Source organism: Clupea harengus, chromosome 13 (genome assembly GCF_900700415.2).
Source record: "Clupea harengus chromosome 13, Ch_v2.0.2, whole genome shotgun sequence".
Lineage (NCBI taxonomy): Eukaryota > Metazoa > Chordata > Actinopteri > Clupeiformes > Clupeidae > Clupea > Clupea harengus.
The window spans coordinates 11472156-11485774 of NC_045164.1; the positions used below are offsets into that span (position 1 = coordinate 11472156).

Consider the following 13619-nt stretch of genomic DNA (forward strand, 5'->3'; position numbering starts at 1 on the left):
GAGCGAGAGAGAGAGAACACACATGACCATTAGGCAGGATTGTGCTGCAGTAGTTCTTTGTGTGTGTGTGTGTGTGTGTGTGTGTGTGTGTGTTTGTCAGTGCTTTTTGCTTGCAGTGCTTCCCCGAGTCAGAATAATTAGGAGGCGCTCAGTTTGTGTCTCTGCTGCTTATTGACTGGGATTTCTCTTTATCTCTGCTCCACCTCCACCTCTCTTTCACACCCCCCTCTCCTCGCCTCCTCCTTGCTTCTCTCCCTTGCCCCCCCCCCTCCCCCTACACCACCTCCTCCTCTTGTTCTCCCGGTGGGCCCTGCAGAAGGCCCCTGATGTGGCCCAGCCTTCCTCCTCCTCTCCCTCCTCACAAGCGTCTGACAAAAACAAGCTGGAGGTGAGGTGCTGTGCTGTGCTGTGCTGTGCTGCGCTGCGCTGTGCTGTGCTGCGATGTGCTGTGCTGTGCTGTGCTGTGTGGTTCTGTGCTCAATCATTTGTCTTAGTCCCAGTATGCTGTGTTTGTGCTGTGTTGTATGTGGTTGAGTGCATCACTTGTCTATACGGGGTTGAGTGCATCACTTGTCTATATGGTGCAGACAGAGCATCAAGACTCGGTGTGTTTTGTTGTGTCTGACCCTACAGAAGAAAGCCTTTGACTTCAAAATGACTTGGGTACAGTCTAGTTTTTAAGCCAGTCTGTCTCAACTGCCTCTCACTCAGACATGCCCAGCAGCCATGGTTACACACACACACACACACACACACACACACACACACACACACACAAACACTCACAGAGTAGCTCCAATCCCTGAGTAGCTCCAATCCAAACAGTCTTAGCCATCCTTGCAATCCACGTCCACACATATCGCACACACACACACACACACACACACACACACACACACACACACACACACACACACACACTTCTCTGACCATTGCCCAGCAGGCCCAATTAAGCCCTCTAGAGCCTCCCAACCACCCCCCCCCCCCTTCCCCAAGAGGCCAAGCCTGTACAGAAGCAGCCAGACACCATTTCCCCTGGTTAGGCCTGTCCCTGAAAGCCAAGGCCACAGTGGAGAAGAGCGATGAGGAACAAGGGATGAGGGAGAGAGAGGGATGAGGGAGAGAGAGAGAGAGACGACAAGGTACACAGAGGGTCTGTCTATAAAAGGACAGAGCCTGGAGTAACCACACTGTCATCCGTCTGAAGGGTACAGTGCCTGCATGACATCATCGCTGTAAAGAGCAAAGAGCGGGAGACAGAGAGGGAGGTCAAGATAGGGAGAGGAGGGGGGTGCGTAGATGGCATGAAGGAGGAAGATGAGGAGGTGGAGGAGGAGTGATTGGATAGGAGAGTTGGTGGAGGAGGAGGAGTGAGACAGATATGAAGAGAGGGAGGGAGACAACGTGGAGCATGATGGAGGGAGGAATACAGAGAGAGAGAGAGAGAGAGAACAAGAAGGGAGGGAGGGAGGGAGGGAGAGGTGGAGCAAGCATAGGAAAAAAGAGAGGACAAGAGAGAGGGGTGAGAGTGAGTGTGTGTGTGTGTGTGTGTGTGTGTGTGTGTGTGTGTGTGTGTGTGTGTGTGTGTACTGGGAGCCCTCAGGCGTGAGGTCACATGCTGTGGTGATGGAGTTGAGCCCAGAGGTAGGGGGAGAAGAGTAACACATGTCGCCTGTCGCTGCCAGCATGCTGCAGGTGTGGACATCTGGACGTGTGTGAATCTGTGCTGATGGGGGTTGGTTGTGTACAAGTGTGTGTCTGTGTGTGCTTGTCGTGCTTGTGTGTGTCTGTGTGTGCTCTGCACACATATCTGTACTTCTGCAGTTGTGCACCAGTGTGTTTCTCTGTGTACAAGAGTGTGTGTGTGTGTGTGGGTGTGTGGGTGGGTGGGTGGGTGGGTGTGTGTGTGGGTGTGTCAATGACTATAAAGAGCACATATTGGTGTAAAAGCTTTTTGCAGTCATTGTGTCTACATACACGTGAAGTCATGTGAGGGTGTGTGTGTGAGTGGGTGGGTTAACAAGTGAATATGTGTGTGCATGCGCGTGGGTGTGTGTATGCAGTGTGGTGCGCTGATTCAAGGTGTAGGATTGGATCGATTGGTACGGTCTGTGAGCGTGCAGAAAGGTAAATGGGGTAATCAATACACTTGTAAAGTCTCTGAAAGACAGCATAAGGCACTTTGCTATCCTTAAAGGTCTCTCTCCCTCCCTTTCTTTCTCTGCCTTTTCTCTCTCCCTATCCCTTTCTCTCTTTCCATCTCTCACACCCTCTCTTCTCTCCTGACTTTCTCCTGACATATTCACCCCTCTCTCATCTTAAAAAAGCTTTCGTTTGCTCAAAGATCACACCTGCTGCCTATTCACTGTTACTTTCCCCCTTTCCTGTTTTCTTTCCTCCTCTCTCTCCCTCCTCTGTGAGAAATTGATTTAGAATAAGTGCAGGAAAGACGGGAGGAGGAGGAGGAGGAGGAGGAGGAGGAGGAGGAGGTGGAGGGGGTGACGGGGGACAGGGGAGAGAGGAGGGAGGGGACTCTAGCAGCTCGATACCAATCTTTGAACCCTTTATGAGTTTTTCATTATTCATAATTATGCTGGCTTCTCACCAGAGGCTTCCTCCAAGTCCCAGAAATGTGTGTGTGTGTGTGTGTGTGTGTGTGTGTGTGAGAGAGAGTGAGTAAGAGAAAAAAAGTTTCTTTTACCTGTTAGTGTATGTGTGTGATAAAAAAAGAGAATTTTTTTTGTGTGTGGTTTGTGAAGCTTGTGGAACACTTCCAATGGTTGATGTGTTCTAAATAAAGAAGTGTGGAGGGGGAGGCTGAGCCAGCGTGTGTGTGTGTTGTGTGTGTGTGTGTGTGTGTGTGTGTGTGTGTGTGTGTGTGTGTGTGTGTGTGTGTGTGTGTGTGTGTGTGCGTGCGTGCTTTTACTGTATGTGTGTGTGCGTACATATCCATCCCTACCTGTATGCTGGCTCTTACATACCTACACGCTGTGCCAACTCTGATGAAAAATTCTGACCGACTTCCCAAAATCCCTTTCCCTCCCTCTCTGCCCCCCCCCCCCCCCCCCCCCCCCCCCCCCCCCCCCCCACCTCCTTCTCCCCCTCCTTCTTTCCTGACAGAAGAAGAAAGAGGAGAGGAAGAGGGAAAAGGACACAGACAAAGGGAACAAGCCCTCGCCTCTGGAGAAGGTCAGTACCAATTTCCCCAGCCTTGAACTGCCAACCACCCCCCCCCCGCCCCCTGTGCGCCTCCCCCCTCACCCCCTGTGCGCCTCCCCCCTCACCCCTATCCACCACCACTCCCACCTCCATCCTTCTCCATGAAGAACCCATCCATACCCATCAGGTCCCAGTTCAACGGCCGTGGTTGTCTCCCGCAGGCTGTAATTGTATAAAAGTGTCATCATGGAGGTAGAATTCCCACATGGAACTGTACTGTAGTTACATTTTAAGGTTCAGAGGTTTGAAACATTATAGATTCAAAAAGGCATTTCAAACATTTCACTGTGACCCATGGTGACATGAGACATGCCCACATTCCTGCTACTTCCTGCACCGTCATTCGTAACCGTATCTCAAACCATCCGGATTCCTCTGCGTCAGTTTGAAATGTTGGGAATATTGTGTGTGTGTGTGTTTGTGTGGGTGTGTGTGTGTAACCACTGGTTTGCTTTGCTCTGTGTGGAACTGGCTGGGCCACAGATGAGCTGAGAGGTGTATAGTAGTTTATCTCTCTGCCATTGCTTATCAGAGCCTTCAGCCAAGCGCCCTCACCACCACTCACAGCGGAACTTACTAGAAAGAAACATGATGTATTACACCAGAAGTGCCGGACTCCTGAAGTGCATTACATGTTCTATAAACACACAAGCACACACACACACACACACACACACACACACAAGCACACACACACACACACACACACACACACACACACACACACACACACACACACAAAAACTGATATATACTGTCTTTTTTTAAAGCGCTCTTCAAAGAGGGGAAAAAGAGTTAGGTCAAGTGTGGTGTGTGGAACCTTGTGATTTCTCAGTGATTTCCACTGTGTATCTGTCTGTTTTGAGATTCTATTTGTGTTTTGTTGGAGCGAGACGAAACGGTAGAAAATGGAGAGAGACTGGAGAGGAGCCTGTGTGTGTGTGTGTGTGCGTGTGTGTGTGTTATGAGCATGACAGGTGCTGAGTGACAGGCAGAAAATAAAGGCAGGGTTGGGGGTGTCCTGGCCCAGGATACAGGGGCTGTGCTTACAGAGACCCCCCCCACCCACACCTCTTCCACTCCTAGATACTCGTTTATCATGTCCTATCTCACTCTCACTCTCACCTTCTCTTCTCCCCTCCCTCTCTCCACACTTTCATTACCTCCTATCTCCATACATCATCTGTTTTCTCTGTCTCTCTTGACCTTCTCTCTAGTATGTATACGATGGGATGCCCAGTGTAAGTGTGTGGGAGTGCTATAGTGGGGCATTAGTTCGGGGTCATAGTGCACAGGGAAAGGTAATTCCATGGCCTTTAGGAAACTCCTGATCCAAGTAGGAGCAATCTCCCCCGCTTTCCACCCCACTGCTTTTACCCAGTAATATTCCCAACCCCACTGGGAGTGGAGGACACGGGAGGCTAAAGGAAGGTTGGTGTGTGTGTGTGTGTGTGTGTGAAGGAGAAAGAGTGACTACTTTTGGGAGTGTGCCGTCATACGTCATAATTAGTCCTTGTGTTAAACGTTGAGAGCTGCTGACAGAACAGAAAAATGCACAAATTACAACTGACCTTCTGCAGAGCAAGGCACAATTCAGTTCCCTCTCTCTCACACACACACACACACACACACACACACACACACACACACACACACACAATGGGTATATTTGAGATGAGGTGGTGGTCACTGCTGTTTAGTTGAAGCCAGATTGAAAACAGCTCCTTGTCCTAATACGTAACCCATTGTGTGTATGTGTGTGTGTGTGTGTTTTGTGTCTATTGCTGTGTGTGTGTGAGTGAGAAATAGTAAGGGGTATGTACAAAGACACACACATCCATCACTTTGCTAATGTTTGTTCTTGGCCGTGTGCTCCCTCTGTCCCACAAATATGTTAGCTTAGCACTGGCCATTTGTCTCCAGCTCATCAGGTCATCCTGGCATAACCCAGTAACATCACACACACACACACACACACACACACACACACACACACACACACACACACACACACACACACACACACACACACACACACACACACACACACACACACACACACACACACACACACACACACACACACACACACAGAGAGAGTCCCAGTCAAAGAGCTCCAAGCCGAAGGAAGCAAGGATGTCCCGGCGTTTGTATCCCCCCTACTCACATTTGTGTGTAGTAAGCGAGTTCATCTCCATACAGATTTCTGCGGGGACCGGAGCAGTAGACATGTAGACACACTCCTGAACAGGGTATACGCACAATGAGATTCATAGCATCTGCTGTCACCCCACAGTGTGTGTTTGTCCTCCTGTGTGTTGTTCCTATTGCATATATATCCCTGCCTGATTCTTAATGTCGGTTTTATTTGAGAAATGGATGTGTGTGTGTGTGTGTTTGTTGGGTTTGTTTTGAGTCTGTCTGTCTGTCTGCTCGTGTGGTTGTGTGTGTGGAGGGGTTTGAGGGGTTGTCTGTGTGAGTGATGTGCCCCTTGACCCTGTCTCAGACACAGATTGAGAGCAGAGCATGCTGGGAATGAGGAAGTATGATGAGGGTGAGTGGGTGACTCACCCTGGGTCAGCATGAGGATTGATTAAAGCAATGGCACTTCAGGGATGAGGGGTTGACTGACGTGTGTGTGTGTGTGTGTGTGTGTGTGTGTGTGTGTGTGTGTGTGTGTGTGTGTGTATAAGGTGTGACTATATAAGGTGTGACTAGAATACTGAGTAGCTCTGGGACCACAGAATAGTGAATGACTGAGAGACTGATGCATAGACAGACAGACAGACAGACAGACAGACAGACAGACAGACAGACAGACAGACAGACAGACAGACAGACAGACAGACAGACAGACAGACAGACAGACAGACAGACAGACAGACAGACAGACCCTCAGAAATGTATAAATACAAGTGACAGACAAAGCCACATAAAAGTAGAGAGAATCTAGCACAGACATACAATAAAGGACAGATAACATCAGGTGTAGCACTTAATATACCAATATATTCACTATACATATTCTGTTTAAATAATGATAATATATAGGCCACTAACTATATGATCTATTTCTATCCAATATAACCAAGTTAATACATTTAGTAATAAAGACTACAGCCATTCACAGATTGTATAATGACTGCTGTGAGCAAATGCCTATGATTAAGTCCATTCCTGTTATGTCTACTGTGTGACTAATGGTTGCCTGGTAACGGAGTGATGGCAGTGATTTGACATGGTGCTTGTTGAGGTGAAAGTTGAGAAATGGTGGGGAGGGTTGTTGAGCAGGGCACCAATGCCTTGTGCACACCTGTACCGGCCATATGGAGTGTCAGCAGGTCCAGGATCAGGTATTGTGTTAGTCCCCACCTTTTAGAAGCATACATGGCTTCTGAACATAGAGAGGGGGATGAAGAGACCTCGGGCGGAGGTGGATTATTTCAGTGTTAATTATTGCAGTATGTGGAGCTGGACATTCCCCAGTAGGTGGAGTGTGTGTGTGTGTGTGGAGAGAAAGAGAGAGACAGAATGATTTAGATGGAGTGTGCTATTTATTTGAACAGAGCCTGTGTGTGTGTGTGAGAGAGAGATTTAAGTGTGTTCTTTCAGTTCTTATCATCACTGAGATTCACCTTGGTGAGGTGTGTCAGCTCGTCATGTTCCTGCTTGCAATCCAGTGCTCTTGGAAATCACTTCTTCCCGTCTGTCTGTCTGTCTAACCCATACTGTTAGGCCCTGTCCACACAGCAACGGAATGTTTTGAAAAAGTTTTTTCCTTTGTATTTTCAAAAAGTTTCGCTTCACATGAACTTATTCACGTCCACACGGAAACTCAAAAACATGCTGCAAGTCGTAGCCTCCAACTGAAAAAGATCCTCATCAAAGCAATGGCACTCCGAGGCGATAGAAATCCTATAAATCGTTTATTTTTCACCATCAGTAAAACGTAGTTTGGGCAAACAGAATTTCCCCAGCGAAGTGAGCTTACCCTGCTCAGGTGGCTAGCAGTTAGCGTCACTTTATAGCAAACAAACCCAGAAAAGGCTTCGGCTGCTGAAGTTTCCAGTAGGTTCCGTCTTCCTCGTAGAAACAGACCAAATTGGCTGATAACCGTGATGTGTCTAACAATCAAAAATAGATTTTCTATTCATTGACATTGAGGACGTGATGGAGGCTTTGGATGACGGAGCTCAGACTGAAGCTTCACGGAGAATAAAAACGTGATTGGATAAAGTTGAGGCCGTGTCGTCATCGTTGTCAAAAAGGCCGGCTTTTGCCTGTCTACAGAGTGACGTAAGGGCTGCATTTCCAGAAGTTCCACAAGGCCAAAAGGTAGCAAAACTTCTCAATTTTTGAAAAAGAAAAACTGTCATGTGGACGGTCGCAAGGACTGTGCACCTCCCTCTCTCCCTCTCTCTCTCTGTCTCTCTCGCTTTCTCTCTGAAATGAGAGGATTGGGGATGTTCTGTGACAGAGTTCACTCTGCCTCCCAGCAAGTAGAGGTGTGTGCGCATCTGTGTGTGTTTCTGATGAATAAATGATGAAGGCTCTGTGTCTCTCCCTCAGGTTGTACTGATGTGAGCTGCGGTTCCTGATACCCTCTAATACTCATGCATCACTGAGTGTATTTAGCAGTTCTAGAGTGTATTATCAGACTCCACCATGCTAGGCGGTCCGCAGAGCTGACGGAGCTAGCATAACATGTGATGTAAACAGTGTGTGTTTGACAGCCTGTCTGTGTGTGTGTGTGTGTGTGTCAGGCTGGCTATGAGAAGAGAGAAGGTTGTTCTACAGTATATTTTGTGTCCTGAATCACTAACCATGTACAATGCAGTATAGGCTGCACCTGTACAGTATAAACCTGTAAATATGGAAGAACACAATTCGAGACTCTTTACTTAGGTTGGAAAAATCAGAACAGGGGCTCCATCAGAAAAATGCTCCTGTGTAAATTGCGCACTGCATATTTTGAACATACACAAACCCTCTGTATACATTTGCACGGACTTATATGCCGCCTTTATTTATTCAAAGGGATTCAAAGATTGATTTATAAAGGGGAGGGCAAGGAGAGTAGACCCTTATCAGTCAGTGCTTCCTGGCAGTCGAAGCCCCGGCCTTGGCTCCAGATCCAGGAGATGAGATGAGCTACACACAGCCAATATGGGAGGAGTGGGTGGGGGTGGAGATTCATCTGCTGATGGCAACACACTATGTACAGAGATGTACATAGTTAAACGTACACCATGGTCTCCTCCTCCTCCTCCTCCTACATATATATATATATATTTATTAAATTTTTTATCTGCATTGAGAGATTTGGTTGCTGCAAAGAAATTCAATAGTGCTGCTGAAGCAGAGGTTATGAAAGCAGCGAAGGCAACGTCTGTTACATAATACATGCAGCACCTCAAAAAGACATCCAATTTACCTGTGTGAGCGCTATATTTCACTCACTGTTGCTGCCATAGACTTGTAGAGCACAGTACAGCTTGTGTTCTAGAATCCTGTGTGATTGGAGTATTGTGTGCCATTATAGTTCATTGGAGTAGAGTTGGGGAGCAGCTCATGAATTATCGAAGGTGCAGCGGAGTCGTCTCACATCCCCACGGGCAGGGAGGCCATGATGGTAATGGCTGAGATAGGAGTGTGTGCTGTGCTGTGCTGTGCTGTGTGATGGCTGCTGTTTGGCTAGGTATGTAATATGCATGAAGATGCATGTGATGGCTCAGGACGGCCTTGAGTGGAGGCACTGGATGAGGAGCTGCGAGTTTCCCCTCATTTCTCCAAAGCGCTTTACTGCCGTCCATTCATTTTGTGTCAGATTGTTTGTGGTGGTCGTGGTATATGGTGTGTGTGGTGTGTAGTGTGTAGTGTGTAGTGTGTTGTGTGTTGTGTGTGTGTGTGTGTGTGTGTGTGTGTGTGTGTTTGTGAGAGAGAGTCTGTCTGTCTTTGACTCTGTGTGTGTGTGTGTGTGTGTGTGTGTGTGTGTGTGTGTGTGTGTGTGTGTGAGAGAGAGAGAGTGTGTGTGTGAGTGAGAGAGTGTGTGAGTGAGAGTTCTCTGCCACGCAGGCTGTGCAACATCTCTCTCTGTGGACGTATCTGAAAAGCCAGTTAATCTTTTGCAGCAGAGAGGAAGAGAGAAAAGAAATGTGCTGACAGTTGGCGTTCTAAGTCGGGAACCAAACACACACACACACACACACACACACACACACACACACACACACACACACACGCACACGCATGCACACATACACACCCCTACACAGTCCAAATGTCCACTTTGTGTCCCTGCTCACACACTCCCACACAATCCTGTTATTATCCTCCTGAGCATGGAGAGAAGAGGAAGGAGAAAGGAAGAGGGAGGAAATGGAGGAGGAGGGAGGGAAAGAAGTAGAAGAAGTAGAAGAAGAAGAAGGAGAAGAGAGGGGGGGGGTAAAAGAGTGAGTGACGTGGAGGAGGAGGAGTGCTGGGCTTTTATAATAATTGCTCTTGTAGAATCAGCAAAGTTTAAGAAGGGAGGATGTAAATAGTCCTTGGCATTCCTCCATCTTAACCTTCTGTCTTTCTCTCTCTCTGTCTCATTCTCTCTCTCTCTCTCTCTCTCTCTCTCTCTCTCTCTCTCTCTCTCTCTCTCTCTCTCCTCCACACCCCTCTATCAGGAGGTGGATTTGTGTGAAGTTTGGAAGCCAGTCAAATTCTATGCAGCACTGCAGTCTGAAAAGCAGGCAGGATGGAGGAAGGAGGAGAGCAGGAAAGGGAAGGTAGAGGAGGAGTATAGGAGGAGGAGGAGGAGGAGAGGAAGAAATGCCCCACCAGCAGCAGAGTGACCCTCTTGGGGGGAGGAGGGGGGTGTGTACGGCAGCAGTTCCTCGACAGCCCTTGTCGTTAGCGTGCGTCGTTGTCTCTAAAGATCAGCTCGCTGCCTAGCGCTAAGATTGAGGAGGTTTTTTTCCCCCCTACTTGGTGGCTAACAGCTAATCTTTTGCTGGGAGTTAAATCAATACGCAGTTAGGGAACGGTTCACTCGGAGAAGCACAGGTTTATTAAGCAGCTCTGTTTTCTTGGGTCCACCGAGGATTAAGTTTACAGCTCGGCTAAATGGAGTGGAGGAATATAATTTATCTCCCCATTTGGCGCCGGTTCTGTGCTGAAAATTTGCTCTAAATGTTTTATCTCTCTGCTGGCACGAGGTGTTTGTGCCAGTTGGGCTCTCGTGAATTTGGATGCTGTATCGGCAGCTTAAAGTACTCACTCTGCTGATTGTGAAGAAACACTCCAGACAGTGCTGTGCTAGTGGGCAGTGCCAATAAACAAATGCCACTGTACATTCAGGTCAATAGATAAAGCAATACTGTGCTGTTTAGCTCAATCAGATTGTATGTCTTCTTGCCTACGTTTCCCAGAATCCCACTGCATTTGTCAGTGAAACCATTCTGCAGCAATACTGGGACTTGGGACTCTGTCTACAGAGATCTATTGGGTTAGAATAGTTTAGGTTCGTTTCCCAGTTGTTGATAGAGACTTGTTTTTTAGGGCACACTCCACGATAAGCCTGGTCATTATTGTCATCAATGTTGTATCACAACACATTATACCTATTGAAAATGTGTACCTAATTATGCTCTGTTGGGTGCAATAATCACAACGTGTGAGGGCAGCTCAAAGTTATGAACAGGCTGGAAATTGAAAATGCAAATTGAAAATGAAATTTAAAGTTTCTTTGTGAGCAGTCAAGGAATACAGCAGCATGGACTGAATACTGTATTTTCAGTATTGACTGTGAGGGTGCTCTGTATTCCTCTCATGCCTTTATTCACCAAATGTGCAGCGTTTCCCTTTGAAGGCCAAAGGAACTGCTCAGACATGGGCCGAGTTGTCTGGAGCAGTCTGTGACCTTGTCCTGTTTTTGAGTCTTTCACTGGGTCTGGACTGCTGTGGTGCTGTCTTGGCTGCGTTGGTTAGCGGGCTCACCGTAGCTTTTTAGTGTTTAAGTGGAATTAGCCCTGAAAGCTCCCTCCTCATTAATGAGAGCTGCAGCCTGACGATTGTTTGCAGTTTGTTTGCAGACTCTCCTGGAAAAGCCAGCTGCTAATCCACAATCCCAATTGATGTGCATACGTACACACACACACACACACACACACACACTCTCTTCTTCTCTTTCTCTCTCACACTCAGTTTTTTTTCCTCTCTCCCCCCCTCTCTGTTTCTGTCTCACACTTTCTCTCTCTGTCTCTTTCACAGTAACTCACACACACACAAACACACACACACGCTGACTCTCTCTCGTCCTCTCCCTGTCTCTCTCTTGAACCCCCATGATATACCAGAATCTCTTTCCATCGGTCTTGCTCCCATCTTTACGTTTCCACAGGTGTTGTGTGTCCCCCTACACTTCACCTTGGAGAGGTTTGTTTTTACTTCATTGTCTTTCTCTTGAGCTCTCTTCAAATCCCTCCATCTCTCCTCCTCCCTCATCTGGTGCTGATCGTGTGTGTATGTGTGTGTGTGTGTGTGTGTGTGTGTGTGTGTGTGGTCAAAGCTTCAGAGAGAAAAGAAATACACACACATAGAGAGAACATCTGCTCTCCTCTACCCCACACACACTACTCCTCTTCTGATCTACACATCACTCCATGAGTGTGAACCATTCTCTCACACTCCAGACATGCCTCAGTGTGTGTGTGTGTCTGTGTTTGCATATGTGTGTGTGCCTGGGAGAATGGAATGGAGTATTGAAGTAGCTGGTTAGAGAAGAAATATAAGAGCACCAATAATATGAACAACAGTGTGTGTGTGTGTCTGTGTCTGTGTCTGTGTGTGTGTGTGTGTGGCCTACATAATGCCTGACTTCATGTTTGATGAAATTGTGATGGTTGTCGAGGTGGAAGGAGAAAGAGTAATGAAAACTGAGAATGAATTACGCATGTGTGTCTTTGTTTGTGTTTATGTATTCAGAAGTGCATTAGTGAATGTGTGTGTATGTATCCACGTGTGTGTGTGTGTGTGTGTGTGTGTTTTCCATTCAAATGCAGTTATCAGCAGGCGTAGCCCCAGTGTGAGCACTTCCAACTCATCAGCTCTCTATAGAGCCAGCAGCTGTCCCCCAGCGTTCCCCATTACACTCTCATTATAGCAGCTAGCAGTGGCCTGATCTCCACACACACAGTCACACACACACTAACACACACACACACTGTAGCGCACACACAGTCACCAACACACACACACACAATCGCGCACACAGTGTCACACACACACTCACTCACTCACTCACTCACTCACTCGCGCACAGACAGTCAGTATGACAGTCAGACAGACATTCAGTCTCTCTCATGCTTGCATACTTGTTCATGCCCTCTGACTGAAGGATATGGATTTTCAAATAAACAAAGGCATATTACTTCTGCTTTTATAAACACACGCACATACATATAGATTTGTCATCGGTATGAGATTGCTTGGTTCAAAAGCAAGGATCTCATATCAGTCATTTGTATGTACGCTCACACACACGTGTACCCTCCAACACACACACACACACACACACACACACACACACACACACACTGGTTGTTAAAGTGCGTCAGTCACTTGTACAGAGGCATCCTTGAGGCTTGAGGACATGTTTGGTTGTATTAGTCTCTCTCTCTCTCTCTTTCTCTTTCTCTCTCTCTCTCTTTCTCTCTATCCCCCATCCCCTGCTTTCTGTTTCCCTCTCTCTGCCACCCGCTCTAAACAGACACGCTTCTTCCCATCAGAGAGGGGGCTTATGTGTCTGTTTTCTTTTTTGCTCAGCCCATGAATAAATTATCAAAAGAGAACAAGTGGCATTCCCTGCATTTCAAATGCTGCCATCCTTGTTTTTGAGGTGTGCGTGCGTGCGTGCGTGCGTGCATGTCTACCTTTTGTATGTATTCGCACACTGGAGCATATGTGTCCTTCAAGGTGGTGGATATATGTGTGGGGAGTGTTTGTTAGTGCTGCTCTAATGTGTCTGTGTCTGCCTGCTTGAACACATCACAAATAGCCTTCTGTGTGGGTGGTAAATGTTGATGTGTATGCCTATATGCTAAATGCTGTGAAAAGTACCCTGCACTATATATATATATATATATATATATATATATATATATATATATCCACACACACACACACATACATTAGCACCCACCATGCATCAGTGGTGTGTAGATTTCTGTTGGTGACCGATGGCAGTTTAGTTTAAAATACGGGTGCTGTTAAGCTTCGGAAAATACTTTAGTTGTCTGTCTTTTAAATCAGATCCTGTTAAAACTGCTTTCCATTCGTACGTGATGGGGAGAGGGGGATTTTTCCCACGATGCTACATATTCTGTATATACCGCAAAAATGGCCCACAATTCCAC

The 13619-nt window shown here is 47.1% G+C and overlaps 1 protein-coding gene across 4 annotated transcripts in view; it reads left to right on the top strand.

Moving 5' to 3' along the window:
- The window catches only part of smap1 (small ArfGAP 1), a 111864-nt gene that overhangs the window by 42033 nt on the left and 56212 nt on the right, over positions 1 to 13619 (top strand). Inside the window, exons 5-6 of one of the 4 annotated variants that reach the window (XM_031578685.2) lie at positions 317 to 388; positions 3121 to 3189. In XM_031578685.2, the coding sequence (XP_031434545.1) occupies positions 317 to 388; positions 3121 to 3189 (141 nt within the window). The remainder of the gene's footprint in view (positions 1 to 316; positions 389 to 3120; positions 3190 to 13619) is intronic. The other 3 variants (XM_031578686.2, XM_031578687.2, XM_012840475.3) reach the window with 3 other exon arrangements.